General features: G+C 38.8%; 1 protein-coding gene and 1 pseudogene across 1 annotated transcript; both read right to left on the minus strand.

The window, feature by feature from the left end:
• On the minus strand, positions 909 to 1,880 carry LOC102184811 (olfactory receptor 4K5). Its single transcript, XM_005685428.2, has one exon. It carries the CDS (start codon positions 1,878 to 1,880, stop codon positions 909 to 911), a length of 972 nt encoding a protein of 323 aa, XP_005685485.2.
• LOC102181126 lies at positions 13,735 to 14,658 on the minus strand (annotated as a pseudogene).

The following is a 16,399-nucleotide window of genomic DNA, read 5'->3' on the forward strand; positions in this document are numbered from 1 at the left end:
CTGGCTGGGAAAATTCAGTTTCAAATTCTTGAATACTATTTTTATATTGATTCTTAGGCATGTAAATTAGGAAACCCATAAGATTTTTTAAAAGGTCTAAAGTTATCCCCACCAAAGAATCAGCGACTCATTCTTTTTTCCCATCCTACTTACATTTACCTATTACTAAAGCATTACTTTGCCGACTAATGTCCGTCTAGTCAAGGCTATGGTTTTTCCAGTAGTCATGTATGGATTTGAGAGTTGGACTGTGAAGAAAGCTGAGCGCCAAAGAATTGATGCTTTTGAACTGTGGTGTTGGAGAAGACTCTTAAGAGTCCCTTGAACTGCAAGGAGATCCAACCAGTCCATTCTGAAGGAGATCAGCCATGGGTGTTCTTTGGAAGGAATGATGCTAAAGCTGAAACTCCAATACTTTGGCCACCTCATGTGAAGAGTTGACTCATTGGAAAAGACTTTGATGCTGGGAGGGATTGGGGGCAGGAAGAGAAGGGGACGACTGAGGATGAGATGGCTGGATGGCATGACTGACTCAATGGACGTGAGTCTGAGTGAACTCCAGGAGTTGGTGACAGACAGGGAGGCCTGGCTTGCTGCAATTCATGGAGTCGCAAAGAGTCGGACACGACTGAGTGACTGGACTGAATTGAACTGAAAAGCATCTATGCTATCTATATACAGCCATCCCATAACTTATCTCAAGAACCAGTAGTCATGATATTTTTTTTTTCACATTCTTGGATATGTAACTTTTGCTAAGATGATATCTGGGAAAAATTTTAATATCCACTAAATATTCTCTAAATCATCTTCTTCATTACTTTTACCACAGTTAAGATATACCATGCAGCATGCTGAAAATATTTATAAACAGACTATTGATTTGTGGAATTTGAATGAATTTGGTCTTAATAAAGGGAATTCCTCACTATTACTGGCATTTCAGAAATTTTCTTGGGCCTCGAATAACAGGTCAGAATTTTCCTCAAGGCAGTCTTCATATCTCTGTTCCTTAATGTATAAATAATGGGGTTTAGAATGGGAGTGAAAATGGTATAAAATATGGCGAGAACTTTATCCACAGGGTAGCTGGTAAAGGGCCACACGTAGATGAATATGCAAGGTCCAAAGAATAATATTACTACAGTAATATGGGCAGCCAGAGTAGAAAATGCTTTGGTCATTGCGGCAGAAGACTTAAAGCAGACAGTGATGAAAATAATGATATAAGAGCTGACCAAGAGTGAGAAAGTGCTTAAGGAAAGGATTCCACTATTGACTGCAATTAGTACTTCAATGATGTAAGAGTCCAGGCAGGCAAGTTTGGTCACTCGAGGGAGGTCACAGAAAAAGCTGTCTACTGCATTGGGCCCACAAAAAGGCAGATTCACAGTAAACGACAACTGGCTTAGTGTGTGCACCAAGCCCACAGCCCAGGAGAGCATTACCAGAACAGTGCACATCCTTCGGCTCATGATGACGACATAGTGCAGGGGTTTGCATACGGCTACGTATCTGTCATAGGCCATGGACACAAGTAGCATCATCTCCCCTCCAGTGAAAAGGTGAATGAAGAAAATCTGAGCTATGCAGCCGCTGAAGGAGATGGTCTTGTGTTCACTCAGAAAATCAGCAATCATCTTAGGAGTAGCAAAGGAAGCCTGACAGATGTCCACAAAGGAAAGGTTTCCCAAGAGAAAGTACATGGGAGAGTGCAGGCTGTTGTCAGAGGTCACTGTGAGGATAATGAGAAGGTTTCCCAGCACAATGACCACATATAACACAGAGAAGAACACAAAAAAGAAGAGCTGGAGCTCCCGAGAACTAGAGAGTCCCAGTAACACAAACTCAGACACCACCGATGAATTGACCTTATCCATGGATCCAGGCTGCAGACTTGCTCTGAAACAATCCTGAAGAAGGGGAATCGGAGGAATCAGAATTACAAACTATAACACTTTTATTGTAAAGGATTCTGAAATACCAGATATAACGCATATTTGCTGAATGAAAAATTTTGAAGAGACCATGATAATATATCTGAAGAGTCAGAAGGAGCTTATGAGAATGTCCAAATAATTTTACCAGTCTCATTAGAACCCCTTGAGTTTTGGGATAGTCTTAATAATCTTTCACACAGTAGTAAACAAGCTCATTCATGATCTAACATCGTGATAACAATGTAAACAAAACTTTACTACTATTGCAGGAATAATAACAATTTAAACAGTTCCTACTAAGGAGATACTGTTGAATATATATTTTCCAGGTCTCTAGTTGCAACCTAGACTGTCAATTACTTTTTTGTATAATTTCTTAAAATGCATGTTATAACTTTATTTTAATTATCTAAAACTCATCTTTGCTTAATAATTTAAAAACAGAACCTAAATTTTCCATTATGCTTGCTTATCAAAATTAAATTTAATTTATGATCCCCTTGCTTAGTGTTCTCCATGATATTATTAAGACCTCTTCATAATTAAAAACTAATTGTTTCAGCATAGAGAAATAAAAATAATTGAGTTATAAATGTCCCATGCTCCTTTAAATATATTTTATTTGGAATCAGAATAATCCTGAGAATTATTTCAAACTTACATCTCATTTCTTCCCTGTAGTAATATAGCCTTACTGTATAAATCCAATTCCTTTGAACTGAAAAAAAAAAAAAAAACCTTTCAGGAAGCTGTATTTATAGCTGTATTTGTTCTCACAATTAACCATTGAACACAGTTATAATAATGAACCTTAGAGTGAGAAGTGATATTACCCCCATGTAGGATCATACATGTGTTCAACTGCCTATTTCATACAAGAAGCTAAAGTCTCACTCTGTCCCTGGGATACCATCCTAGATTCTCAATCCCACCCTCCCTAGCTTTATTGTGTAATAACTGATGAGTAAAACATATTTAAGGTATACAGTGTGATATTTTGGTACATGTATACATGGTGAAATTATTACCACAATCAAGCTAATATTAACATATCCATTATCCCACATAGTTATCTTTTCATTTGTGAAACAATTAAAATCTAGTCTCTCAGCAAATTTTAAATATATAATCCATTACTTAGATCTCCAGTATTTATTCATCCTACATATCTGAAACTCTATACTTTTTGATCAGTTTTCATTTAGATCCAGATGCAATCACAATCCACACATGGAAGGCTTCAATGAGAAAATCATTTCCTATATTTTTACCAGAAGAATGTTCACAGAAATATTTCAACTTATCCACGTTTTATATACACATTATTATAGACTTCTGGAATCAAACTATTAAAAGAATCCATCTTAAAATATTAAAAATTAAATGAATGTATTAGTGACAACAGTGTTTATAACAATATGTAACTGACTATTCTGAAATATAGAATACATTATTTTATTACCTTTTCCATGTGGACTCGCTTTCTTTCTGTTTCCCCATCTCTAAAGTTGTTCCTGCTCAAGTTTATGAATTTATTACATAAAATGATGAACTCTACCTAGTGAAAATGTTTATTGTATGAACACAATGTGTATAAAGGGGTTCCCAGGTGCTGGTGGTGAAGAACCTGCCTGCCAATGCATGAGACATGAGACGTGGGTTTGATCCTTAAGTCAGGAAGATACCCTGGAGGACTGAGTAATATTCCATTATACGGGCTTCCCCGGAGGCTACTGGTAAAGACCCCCCCTGCCAATGCAGGAGATGTAGGCTCAGTCCCTGGGTGGGGAAGATACCCAGGAGAAGGAAATCGCAACCCAGTCCAATATTCTTGCCTGGGAAATCCCATGGACAGAGGAGCCTGGCGGCCTATGATTCGTAGGGTCACAAAGAGCTGGACTTGACGGAGCAGCTGAGCACACAGCACAATGTGTATAAATTGAGAGAATGAGGTACATTTCTGGCTCACAACTCTTCTCCTCAATTCAACCGTTTCTCCCTTTCAGGATTTTTCATCGTGTAACTGTCGCTATCATTCTTTCAGGTTGTAAACCTTACTTTTTCCTCACTCTTCCACTTGTAACATCTCATTACTCCTTAAAGTGAAAAAATTAATAAATTTTAAATTATTTACCATGACAACCAAGTAACATGGTTTTATCTGGTTTTATCTGCACCGTTCTCCAGCAAAGACACACTCAATCATTTACTAAGCTGGTAAACACTCCCTATTCATTTTTTCCTATCTTTCACAAATAGATGGTCTATTCCAATGCAAGTGCCATCTCCTCAAAAAGTCTTCACAGAGCTTAAGCTGAAATTTCTTACCTCCTAATTTTGTTGAGGTGCTTTACTTTCATGTATATTATATGCTCTTTTAAGGTAAGAGTTTGTGGGTAGCTAACATTTCTCTACCACACGGAGAGATGCTTGAATACTTGTACATCTTATGTACAACTCAGAGGATATAGTACAGATACTTTGCGTGGAATAGATTTTCCATAAATGCACTTAGTGCTAACTGAAATATATTTCACCTCATATCTATCATAGAGAAGGCAATGGCACCCCACTCCAGTACTCTTGCCTGGAAAATCCCATGGGTGGAGGAGCCTGGTGGGCTGCAGTCCATGGGGTCACTAAGAGTTGGACACAACTCAGTGACTTCGCTTTCACTTTTCACTTTCATGCATTGGAGAAGGAAATGGCAACCCACTCCAGTGTTCTTGCCTGGAGAATCCCAGGGACGGCGGAGCCTGGTGGGCTGCCGTCTATGGAATCGCACGGAGTCGGACACGACTGAAGCGACTTAGCAGCAGCAGCATATCTATCATTTTACATAGTATTTCTATCTTCTAATCTTCCTGTGCACAGAGGCCTTCCCAGTAAATTGTCTACAAACCATAAACTGCCTACATAAACTTCATCTCCACATGGAACAAAAACATTTCATCTCATTAATAATACAAGCTCATACTTGAGTCATTAAAACCAGTGCCCATAACCAAACCAACAAATTCAAAGGGAATAAAATAATCCCTTTGAATTGCAGCATAGAGAAAATTGCTAATTTTTTGTATTGGAAACAAACAACTGTCTGTTTACCAAGCTTTTAAAAAGTGATAAAAAAATAATGAGAATCTTAATAAGAAATCTGCACTGTAGTTCTATAGGTTTAAATAAATCTTGTCTGATCCACTTTTACAGAGTGTAAAGTAAATCACTGAGGCAAAGATATACAACTACAAAACTATAAGCTGAATTTTGTATTAACATTTCCATGATTTTTTTATAGTTTTACATCGGCCTGTATCCACAAAGAAATATATAGCCTTGATTTTCATGTTTATTTATTCAGGTACTAGGTAAGCATAGCATAAAGGATTTTTTAAAATACAATTGGAGTTTGTCATGATCTGACTAAGATTACTTCGCCTTCTTACACAATTTCTCACAAATTCTTCCAAACCTGCTAAAACACACAAACATTCTCATCTTGACTCATTTTCTTTTACTTTTAATACATTTTCCTCCCAGCTGTGGAGTATCTTTGAGACACAATGTAATAATGCAATACGTACCTGGACGCAATCTATTTTTAATGTACATTTTTATTCAATATAACCTACCTGATATAAGACATGTCCAAATGTAAATCGAACTCTGCAGTTTCCTACTGTGGGATTAACTTTTTCCACCTAGTTATGCTTATAGATGCCTTTTTCTCCTGTCAGATTGGAACAGTGCATGGATTTATCTAAGTAACCAACTGAAGCTTTAGAGATTTAGCAATAGATAGCAAAGATTCATCTTCCAATGGGTATTGTTAATCCTTTCTACTGCATATTCCCTTTGGAACAAAGTAAATAGCATCCCATATCGTTGACAATTACAATGAGGGCCATAAAATCATAGGAGAAAAAGGGACGGTCTTTCAGCCCTTGGGCAGTATACAGAGGAAAGGACAAAGAATAAGAACTTAAAGGAGGTAGATTCTTGTTCCCAACTCTATTAATAACTAAGAATAAGTTCTTAGGTAAATCATTTAACTCTGAGCCTCAGTTTCAGTTCAGTTCAGTTCAGTCACTCAGTCGTGTCCGACTCTTTGCGACCCCATGAATCGCAGCACACCAGGCCTCCCTGTCCATCACCAACTGCCGGAGTTCACTCAGACTCACGTACATCAAGTCAGTGATGCCAACCAGCCATCTCATCCTCTGTCGTCCCCTTCTCTCCTGCCCTCAATCCCTCCCAGCATCAGTCTTTTCCAATGAGTCAACTCTTCGCATGAGGTGGCCAAAGTACTGGAGTTTCAGCTTTAGCATCATTCCTTCCAAAGAACACCCAGGGCTGATCTCCTTCAGAATGGACTGGTTGGATCTCCTTGCAGTCCAAGGGACTCTCAAGAGTCTTCTCCAACACCACAGTTCAAAAGCATCAATTCTTTGGCACTCAGCCTTCTTCACAGTCCAACTCTCACATCCATACATGACCACAGGAAAAACCATAGCCTTGGCTGCTGCTGCTGCTGTTAAGTCGCTTCAGTTGTGTCCAACTCTGTGCGACCCCATAGACGGCAGCCCACCAGGCTCTGTCATCCCTAGGATTCTCCAGGCAAGAGTACTGGAGTGGGGTGCCATTGCCTTCTCCAATGCATGAAAGTGAAAAGTGAAAGCGAAGTCAGAGTCGTGTCCAACTCTCAGCGACCCCATGGACTGCAGCCTACCATGCTCTTCTGTCCATGGGATTTTCCAGGCAAGAGTACTGGAGTGGGGTGCCATTGCCTTCTCCCATAGCCTTGACTAGACGGACCTTAGTCGACAAAGTAATGTCTCTGCTTTTGAATATGCTATCTAGGTTGGTCATAACTTTTCTTCCAAGGAGTAAGCGTCTTTTAATTTCATGACTGCAGTCACCATCTGAAGTGATTTTGGAGTCCCAAAAAATGAAGTCTGACACTGTTTCTACTGTTTCCCCATCTATTTCCTATGAAGTGATGGGACCAGATGCCATGATCTTCGTTTTCTGAATGTTGAGCTTTAAGCCAACTTTTTCACTCTCCTCTTTCACTTTCATCAAGAGGCCTTTTAGTTCTTCTTCACTTTCTGCCATAAGGGTCGTGTCATCTGCATATCTGAGGTGATTGATATTTCTCCCAGCAATCTTGATTCCAACTTGTGTTTCTTCCAGTCCAGCGTTTCTCATGATGTACTCTGCATATAAGTTAAATAAGCAGGGTGACAATATACAGCCTTGACGTACTCCTTTTCCTATTTGGAACCAGTCTGTTGTTCCATGTCCAGTTCTAACTGTTGCTTCCTGACCTGCATACAGATTTGTCAAGAGGCAGGTCAGGTGGTCTGGTGTTCCCATCTCTTTCAGAATTTTCCACAGTTTATTGTGATCCACACAGTCAAAGGCTTTGGCATAGTCAATAAAGCAGAACTAGATGTTTTTCTGGAACTCTCTTGCTTAGTATACTCAAAGAGAACTGTTAAATGTCTTTGTATAGTGTTTAATTTTGCCATATTTTAATGTTTTGCTATATTTCCTTCATTTTTATTAATAATAAAGCCTGAAAGGTATCAAAATATGCCACTCTGAAATATGCCACTTTGGCTTAAGAATCATTTTAATCTCAGACAATTGAGAAGAAGCAGGTATAATCAAAGCTCTCTGACCTCCCTATCTGCCTAAAACCAGGACATACATTTGCATGGGTGTTCCCTTCTCCTTTCTACCAGGAATGTCAGAGGTTAATCAGAGACAACCCTAGATCCTTACCAGCTGAGATGACTCCAAGGAATCTACATAACAAACCTTACTAACCTTATTTAAACTGGTCTGTTTAGCTCGCTTCTTTATAAATTGCTTTGACAGGTACCTGTTATACATTCCATTTGAGCAAAGACTTGAAGGAATTGTAATCATAAATATGTATATTACTTGTTGGATGGGTTTCCACATATTTTCCACATATTTTCCACAAATTTAGCCTCTGTTTACCCTTAGCTTAAAGGGAGATCAGTCTTCTCTTTATTTTGCACCCTCACTGTACTTGGCTTTTAACTCTTCAGAGAACCCAACCTCACTAGCTGCCTACATGCCTGGAGAGATATTTGAACTTAGGGGCTAGCCAGCCATATTCTTTTGGGTAAAACACAATTCCTGAATCTCAGTTTCTCCATTTGTTTGTGGGAATGATGGTGAATCACTGGGCCTCATTCTCTACCTATAATCTAGTGCCCTTTTCTTCTAATGTTAGTAAAATAAAAGCACAATAAAAATCATGTGATGAGCATGACATCTTTGATGATAAAAGAGACACAACCCACATTTTTTTTGGCAGAGAGAGAAAAAAAAAAAAATGAAGACAGGGGGAACAATGCCCTCTCAGGTCCCGTGTGGGTAGAAGTCTGGTTTCTCAACACCTAAGGATAAGTGAGGAGCTTCTAGTCATTGCTGGGTGGGAGAGAGTTCTGGCTCCTCCCGAGGCCTCCTTCAATACTACCTGGCTGGGAGGGACTGGAGGCTGATGCTGCTACCCACTTACACCAAGGGAGGAGGAACTGATTATAGTCTGACAAAGAGAGAGCTCTGGCTCCCTACATGCCCACCTCTGACACCATCTCAGGAGGTAGGAGGATTTGGGTACATTTTTACAGTTTGACTAGGGATAGCAGTCTAAGCTATCCATTGGCCTTTGCTAGTGTGAAGTAGGATGAAAAATGTTTTGGTATGGTTTTTGCCTGGAGGAGAGAAATTATTGTAGAAGTTTTCTGTCTTGCCAGCTGCCTTCTTGGTTCTTCAGCTTGAGAGAACAAGATTTTGTAAGGATTTTTTTTTTTTTTTGTCTTTTCTCATTAGAGTTTTTGAGTTGTTGGCTTTTTAAGTTATATTATGTCATTCCTTGGGTCCCTATCCAGTCTCCCTTCTAAGAATAATAATGTTTGTTTAATAGATTATGTCCAGTATGATAATTGTATTTAGCAGGAAGAATATGGAAAATTATGTCTACTCTTTTTACCCTAAGCAGAAGTCACCTGCTTTTACTTTATGATGGTAATATTTTCTCCTTTTAATTTGCTATATATATTTAGTCATTTTGAACATATTTCTTATATATCTAATAGATTTACTACTGATTTGAGGGGGAAACTGGAGGTTAATCTATTTTGTCATGAACTGCAGCACACCAGGCCTCCCTATCTATCACCAACTCCCGGAGTCCACCCAAACCCATGTCCATTGAGTCGGTGATGCCGTCCAACCATCTCATCCTCTGTCGTCCCCTTCTCCTCCTGCTCTCAACCTTTTCCAGCATCAGGATCTTTTCTAATGAGTCAGCTCTTCGCATCAGGTGGCCAAAGTATTGGAGTTTCAGCTTCAACATCAGTCCTTCCAATGAACACCCAGGACTGATCTCCTTTAGGATGGACTGGTTGGATCTCCTTGCAGTCCAAGGGATTCTCGAGAGTCTTCTCCAACACCACGGTTCAAAAGCATCAGTTCTTCTGTGCTCAGCCGAAGGACTTCATGTGTCCAAATCCATGTGATCCTTCAGAGACATTTTTGTTTTTGCTTTTCCAAATGCCACCCAAACTTCATTGTCCCTTTGAGTTCTCCACACTGAGTACTGGGTTGTGCTCAGTTGTGTCCGACTCTTTGCCACCCCATGAACAGTACCCCACCAGGCTCCCCTGTCCATGGGATTCTTCAGGAAGAATACTGGAAGAGGTTGCCACTTCGTCCTCCAAGGGATCTTCCTGACCCAGGGATTGAACTCATGTCTCCTGCGTGTCCTGCATTGGCAGGCAGATTCTTCACCACTGCCCACCGTGGAAGCCCCTGAGTTCTCAATATCATAGGCGATTATATTAGGTAATTGTGTTCAAAATATACACAGCATATAAAGTCAAACTCTAAATTTACATGCTGGTAATCCCACCATTGTAATTTCCAAGAGGAAGCGTTTTTACATCCGTAAGTTTGGAGTGAAGACAGATATTTTGGTCTTTTCCTGGTGCTACTTAGTTTTCTGTGCTAGTCCATACCTTCACCGAAGTTCCCAGACCCAAACCGTCCTGCACAAACAAAATTTACCCCTGGCAGCCAAGCACTGCCCATCATTTTCATGACCTACAGTCACCGTCCATCAACTTTCCCCCTCCCAAACTTCCACCATTTCAGATACCATGATGTCCTTCATTTCTGTTAAATAATACCAAAAACTCAAAAGTATTTTTATCATGTTTTTAAGTTTCAATAGTGTTGCCAATAGAGGTATAAGCTTGGTTTTCTAATCCATAGGTATTTTGCAAGGATGGAATGAGATGATATATAAAAACACAACTTATAAACTTTATGTGATCATTGAATGTGTGTTTTCCTTTTTATTCCCATTGTTGTATGACCCAGCCCTATGTTTCACAGAAGAATCAACAAAATCTTACAGAATGGTAAAATTATGGAGAAAAAAATGAGTCTCACACTGTTTAACATATAATTGACATTAAATCCTATTCCATACAACTATTTCTTCTATATGCTACTGCTGCTGCTGCTAAGTTGCTTCAATCGTGTCCGACTCTGTGCGACCCCATAGATGGCAGCCCACCAGGCTCCCCCATCCCTGGGATTCTCCAGGCAAGAACATTTGGAGTGGGTTGCCATTTCCTTCTCCAATGCATTAAAGTGAAAAGTGAAAGTGAATTTGCTCAGTCGTGTCCAACTCTTAGCGACCCCGTGGACTGCAGCCTACCAGGCTCCTCTGTCCATGGGATTTTCCAGGCAAGAGTACTGGAGTGGGGTGCCTCTCCTATTTCTTCTATATGTGCTATATCAAAAGCATAATTTGCCTTTGGGCATGGACTTTCTTTCAAAGACTAGAAGTCAGAAGTTAAAGTTACTTGACTCATTTCTTCTTCTTGCCAATTATGAGTATGTTCAACTAAATTAATTTGTATGACACTTACTCTCAGTTTTCTAATTGGTGAAAGATGGCTAATGAATAAGAATTGAACATTAAGTTTGAAAAAGTTAAAATTTTTGAAAATTCAAAATAATGATTTTATACTTTGAAAGAGCGTTAAAATATTATGTTTTATTGGTCAACATAAATTAGAGTGCATAGCATGGAGATAGGGAGGAGAATATAGAGAGCAAATCACACATTTAACACTATTAGAAAAAATCCTCTCATTTTATATGGAGAGATGTCTTTTTTTTATGTACTCTGAATCGCCAACTTTAAGTGTCAATTCTGAACTTTGATTTAATACACTGAAATATGAAAACATTGCTTGAGAAGTCATGTTTTAGTATTTGTAACATTGTTAAAGTAAGTATGCAAATCTATTTGGTTTCTGAGTTCAGATGAGTTCTGCAACATAACCTATGTGCTCTTTTGATCTCTAAATTTGGTTAGTGTGCAATGAGACTTTAGATTGCTAGAAATAATCTGCCAATATACAAAAAATTATCTCAGTGAAACTAGTTCCTTACTTCAGATTAAAATAGCTTGAATAGCAAGGAATACAGTTGTTTGTATTTATATGCATGTACGAAGACAGAAGAGACAGGGAATGAGGTCTGCAATCAGAAGGACTTATTCTGTCAACTAAAATGGTAAGAACTGTGCCAATTTTTCCTCATCTGTAAAATTTATGGCAATAATGATATCAGATAAGATGATGGCTGGAAAATAACTGTAAATTAATTACTATCCTAAAACTTGAAAATATGATTTACATATTATACATAATTTTAGTATTTTGTACATCTCCATATTTACCAAGGAGATTGGAAGAAGCATTAATCTGGTCACTTTTTTTAAGGAAAAGAAGACTTTTATTGATGTATAGCTGATTTATAATATTAGTTTCAGGAGTATAGCATACTGATTCAGTATTTTTACAGTTTATATGCCATTAGAAGTTATTATAAGATAATGACTGTAATACTCTGTGCTATACAATGTATCCCTGTTGCATATCTATTTTATACACAGTCATTTGTGCATTTTTGGCTTCCCTGGTGGCTCAGACAGTAAAATGTCTGCCTGCAATGCCAGAGACCTGGGTTCAATCCCTGGGTTGGGAAGATACCCTAGAGAAGGAAATGGCAACCCACTCCAGTACTCTTTTCTGGGAAATTTCATGGATGGAGGAGTCTGGTAGGCTACAGTCCATGGGGTTGCAAAGAGTCGGACACGACTGAGCAACTTCACTTTCAATTTCACACAGTCATTTGTATCTCTTAATTCCAGACCCCTAACAGGCCCCTCTTCCATTTGTCCTCCCCGTGGGTAATCACTAGTTTGCTTTCTATATCTGTGGGTGTGTTTCTGTTTTACTGTATGCCTTCATTTGTATTATTTGTTTTAAATAATGCACATAAGTGATATCATAATGTATTTGTTTTTCTCTAACTTATTTTACTAAATGTAATATTTTCTAGATCCATCCGCATTGCTGCAAATGGTAGAATTTCATTCTTTTATATGGCTGAGTAATATTCCATTGTTATATATGCGTGTGTGTGTGTGTGTGTGTGTGTATCTCACATCTTTTTAATCCATTTGTCTGTTGACAAACACTTGGGTTACTTCTGACAATGGCTATTTTAAACAGGGCTACTATGAATATCAAGGTGTGTATATCTTTTTGAATTAGTGCTTTCATTTTTTCCAGATGTGTGTGTGTATGTGTGTACAGTTAGATGTGGAATTGTTAAATCATATGGCAGTTCTATTTTTAGTTTTTTTAACACTGTTTTTTACTGCACCAATTTACATTTCCACCAATAATCTACAAGAAAAAAAAAAAAGACTTAGAAAAAGAGGACTTTTAATATTATTGTTGATCTCCATAGTAAGTTGCCTCAAAATATGCCTCAATGGCATACTGATTATTAAAGTTACTATATTGATTCTTAAAGTTACTTAAGAAATGACCAGTGCAAGAAAGACATTCTGGCTGACCCACATTTCTGTCTGCCGAAACTAGGAAATCTCTTATATGAGGGGTTGTGAGGCATACTGATTATTAAAGTTACTATATTGATTCTTAAAGTTAATTAAGAAATGACCAGTGCAAGAAAGACATTCTGGCTGACCCACATTTCTGTCTGCCGAAACTAGGAAATCTCTTATATGAGGGGTTGCACCCTCCGTATCTGGAGGTAGAAGGGCACCCTTATCACCGAAGATGGAGTTGGGCCAAGAAGCCTATAGATACAAACCTGTTACTTCTTTAATTTACTATCTCAAGTGCAAAATTTGTTTAGATTCTTCACTAATTGAGCACCCAAATCATAAGTTTCTTTGTCCTGTCAATTCCTCACAAATTTATTGTTTTTTGTGTTTGTTTGTTTTTTGTCTAAAGTGTATAAAATCTGCCTGCTTTGGCCTCTTATTAGGTTTCATTTCTGTGAGAGCTTCATGTGGATGAATTAAAATGTGTTTCTTTTTCTCCTGTTAATCTGCTTTGTGTCAATTTTATTACTAGTTTATGCACAAGACCTCACAAGGGGTAAAAGGAAAAATACACCCTTTCCCAACACTATAAATAATTTTGCCATGAAATTTAAAAAATTATTTCACAAGTAAAAGACAGGGTGTCTTATTCTTCTGTTATCTAAGATGACGAGTTTGCTGTTCTATAAGCAAAAGATATAAAAAGGAAGAAATGTGTTCTATGGTATTTGAGACATAACAGTAATTCACAAAAGAAGGTACACTAACCTGGCTATTATTATGGGCCGCTGTTTGCCATAAAGGAGAACTGGGAGACCATTAGGAACGCACCTGCTGGTGCCTTAGTTTTTGCATTGCTGATATTACCTCCTTATTTCTCAAGTATAGATCAAGGGGTTTAAAAGATGAGTAAAAACTATATAAAATATTGAGAGAAACTTATCCACTGGGAGACTGCTAAAAGGCCAGGCATAAATGAAGAAGCAGAGCCCAAAGAAGAGGGTTACTACGGCTATGTGGGCAGTCAGGGAGGCCCTTGCCTTGGCCATGCCCGCTGAGGAACGCTGCCACACAGTGACCAGGATGACCGTGTAGGAGACCAGCAAGAGCACAAAGGAGCACATGGCCATTAGACTGCTGTCTGAAAGCATCAGGACCTCAAGAGTGAAGGTGTCTGTGCAGGCAAGTTTGATCACCAGGGGAAGATAGCAGAAAAAACTGTGCATTCTGTTGGGGCCACAGAATGGGAGGTGTACTGTGAAGACCAACTGACTTACTGAGTGCAGAACCCCAGTGAGCCAGGAGCCCACCACGAGGCTTATGCACTTGCGCACATTCATGATGGTGGCATAATGCAGCGGGCGACATTCGGCCATGTATCTATCATATGCCATGGCCACAAGAAGCACCATCTCACCACCAGCCAAGGTGTGCAGGAAGAATATCTGGGCCATGCATCCTTCAAAGGAGACGGTCTTGTGCTCCACGAGGAAGTCAACAATCATTTTGGGGGTAGCAAAGGTGGACAGACACACATCAGTGAACGAGAGGTTACTGAGTAGAAAGTGCATGGGTGTGTGTAGGGAAGGTTCAGAGAAGACTGTGAGCACTGAGGAGGTTTCCCAGCACAACAGATAAATAGAAAAGTATAAAAAATGCAAAATAGAAAAGTTGTAGCTCTCGAGAACCTGAAAGACTGTGCAGTACAAATTCAGTCACTCCTGAATTATTTTCTTGGTCCATGGTTTCAAATTGCTGAAACTGGATCGGGAATGTTCCTGTAAAGTGAAATAGAAATGCATCATAGGATTGGGAGAGAAAATGAGCAAGGCCAAGCTTGGTGTCAAATCCCTCTCAACATACTTACTTCCTTATTAGCACATAAAATACGTGTTGTATACAATCATTTATTTTTTAATGACTGGATAACTTGGCTTTTGTCTCTGCATCTGAGCATGATAGTTTTATTCTAAGAATAGTTTACCAATCATCACAATTGCTGAAACAGGAAAGAAACTCTAGACTCATACTGACAGCTTTCAAAGAATTGTCTTGTAATTTCTAGCAATATGAACTTGGGTATATTAATTAAGCTCTCTGGGCTTGCAACTGTAAACTGGAGAAAATGATAATATATGACTCATAGGATTTTTGTAAAGATTAAAAGAATTACAAGTGTCTCTTGCTTATTGAAAGTTTGCTTTATAGAAAAAGACTTATATTATTGCCTGTTTTGGTAACTTAAATTTGAAGAAGACTTTTGCTTTTATAAAAAAGGAGAAAAGCCAAAATAGTGTTTGGCGTTTGTTTTACAGTGAGTTGTTATAGAGGCTTCAGGATCCGTGAATAGCAAGAAGTGGCACTGCCAAGCTTCTTCCTAGGACTACACTTAGGTTCTTAGCATCTGGCCACCATACCTGTGAACTGTATCTGTGAGCATCTGTGTTTTATCTCAGGTCATTTGTGCATCCATTAGCAAGTTATGTCTTCAGGTAATTACTGCTTCACTTTATGACATTTTTGCTTGCAAATGTTTCACTGATATGCCCTATTTTAGATTGTAGGGAATATCTATAATATAATATTAATAGATAAAACACTTAGTGTTAGCCCAAGTTCATGCACCTGACACACAGAGAGGTTGAACAAACCTAAATATCAGAGTTTGTAGCAGACAAAGCTTTATAAAAGGGCCATGAAAGGAAACGGGTGACTCAAGCCCAAAAATGTAGGCATTTTTAAAAGCCAGATGAGGGAGAAGGCCCACGAGGTTTGTGATCATCCATCTCATGCGCAATCCTCTGATTGGCTGATGGCAAGGTAACAGGGCAGTGTTATAGGGGTTAACAGTATTAGTCCTTAGGCTCCAGGAGGCCTGGGGGCTATGTGCTCCTGGTCATCAAGTACTTAACATCTTCCACTGGATAAAACAACTCAGGAAATGTGCATCAAATACTATTATCTAGGTACTTCAGAGAGTAGCTAAAGCAGAGGCTGTCGGGGAAGGCCTGTTGGGGAAGGCCTCACAAGGTCCACTTCTGTTAAACTTATAACAATACTTGGCCCATAAAAGATATTCAGTAGTTGTTAGGTACAATGCCTTTGTTCCATCTATGATAAAATATTTGCATGTGTTAATTAATGCAGTACTTAAATATCAAAGTGTGATATTTGATATCATCCCACTTAAAAGAATGGTTATTCCATGCACTTCAGTGGCACCTCTTTACACAGACCATTTTTCACCTTAGGCAAAATAATCAAAACAGTAAAGTCTGTCTTTGGAGAACCCCATGGACAGAGGAGCCTGGTGGGCTACAGTCTCTGTAGTCACAAAGAGGCACACACAACTGAGCGCCTATCACTGCACTTAGCTCCTCTGTCTCTACTTTCCTTTGTCCACCAGCTCAGTGGATCTTTCCCCTTTTGACTTAAGAATTCAAGGTCATCATACCTAGTAAAACCTGCAGTCAGACAAGATAGG

Source organism: Capra hircus, chromosome 10 (genome assembly GCF_001704415.2).
Source record: "Capra hircus breed San Clemente chromosome 10, ASM170441v1, whole genome shotgun sequence".
Classification (NCBI taxonomy): domain Eukaryota; kingdom Metazoa; phylum Chordata; class Mammalia; order Artiodactyla; family Bovidae; genus Capra; species Capra hircus.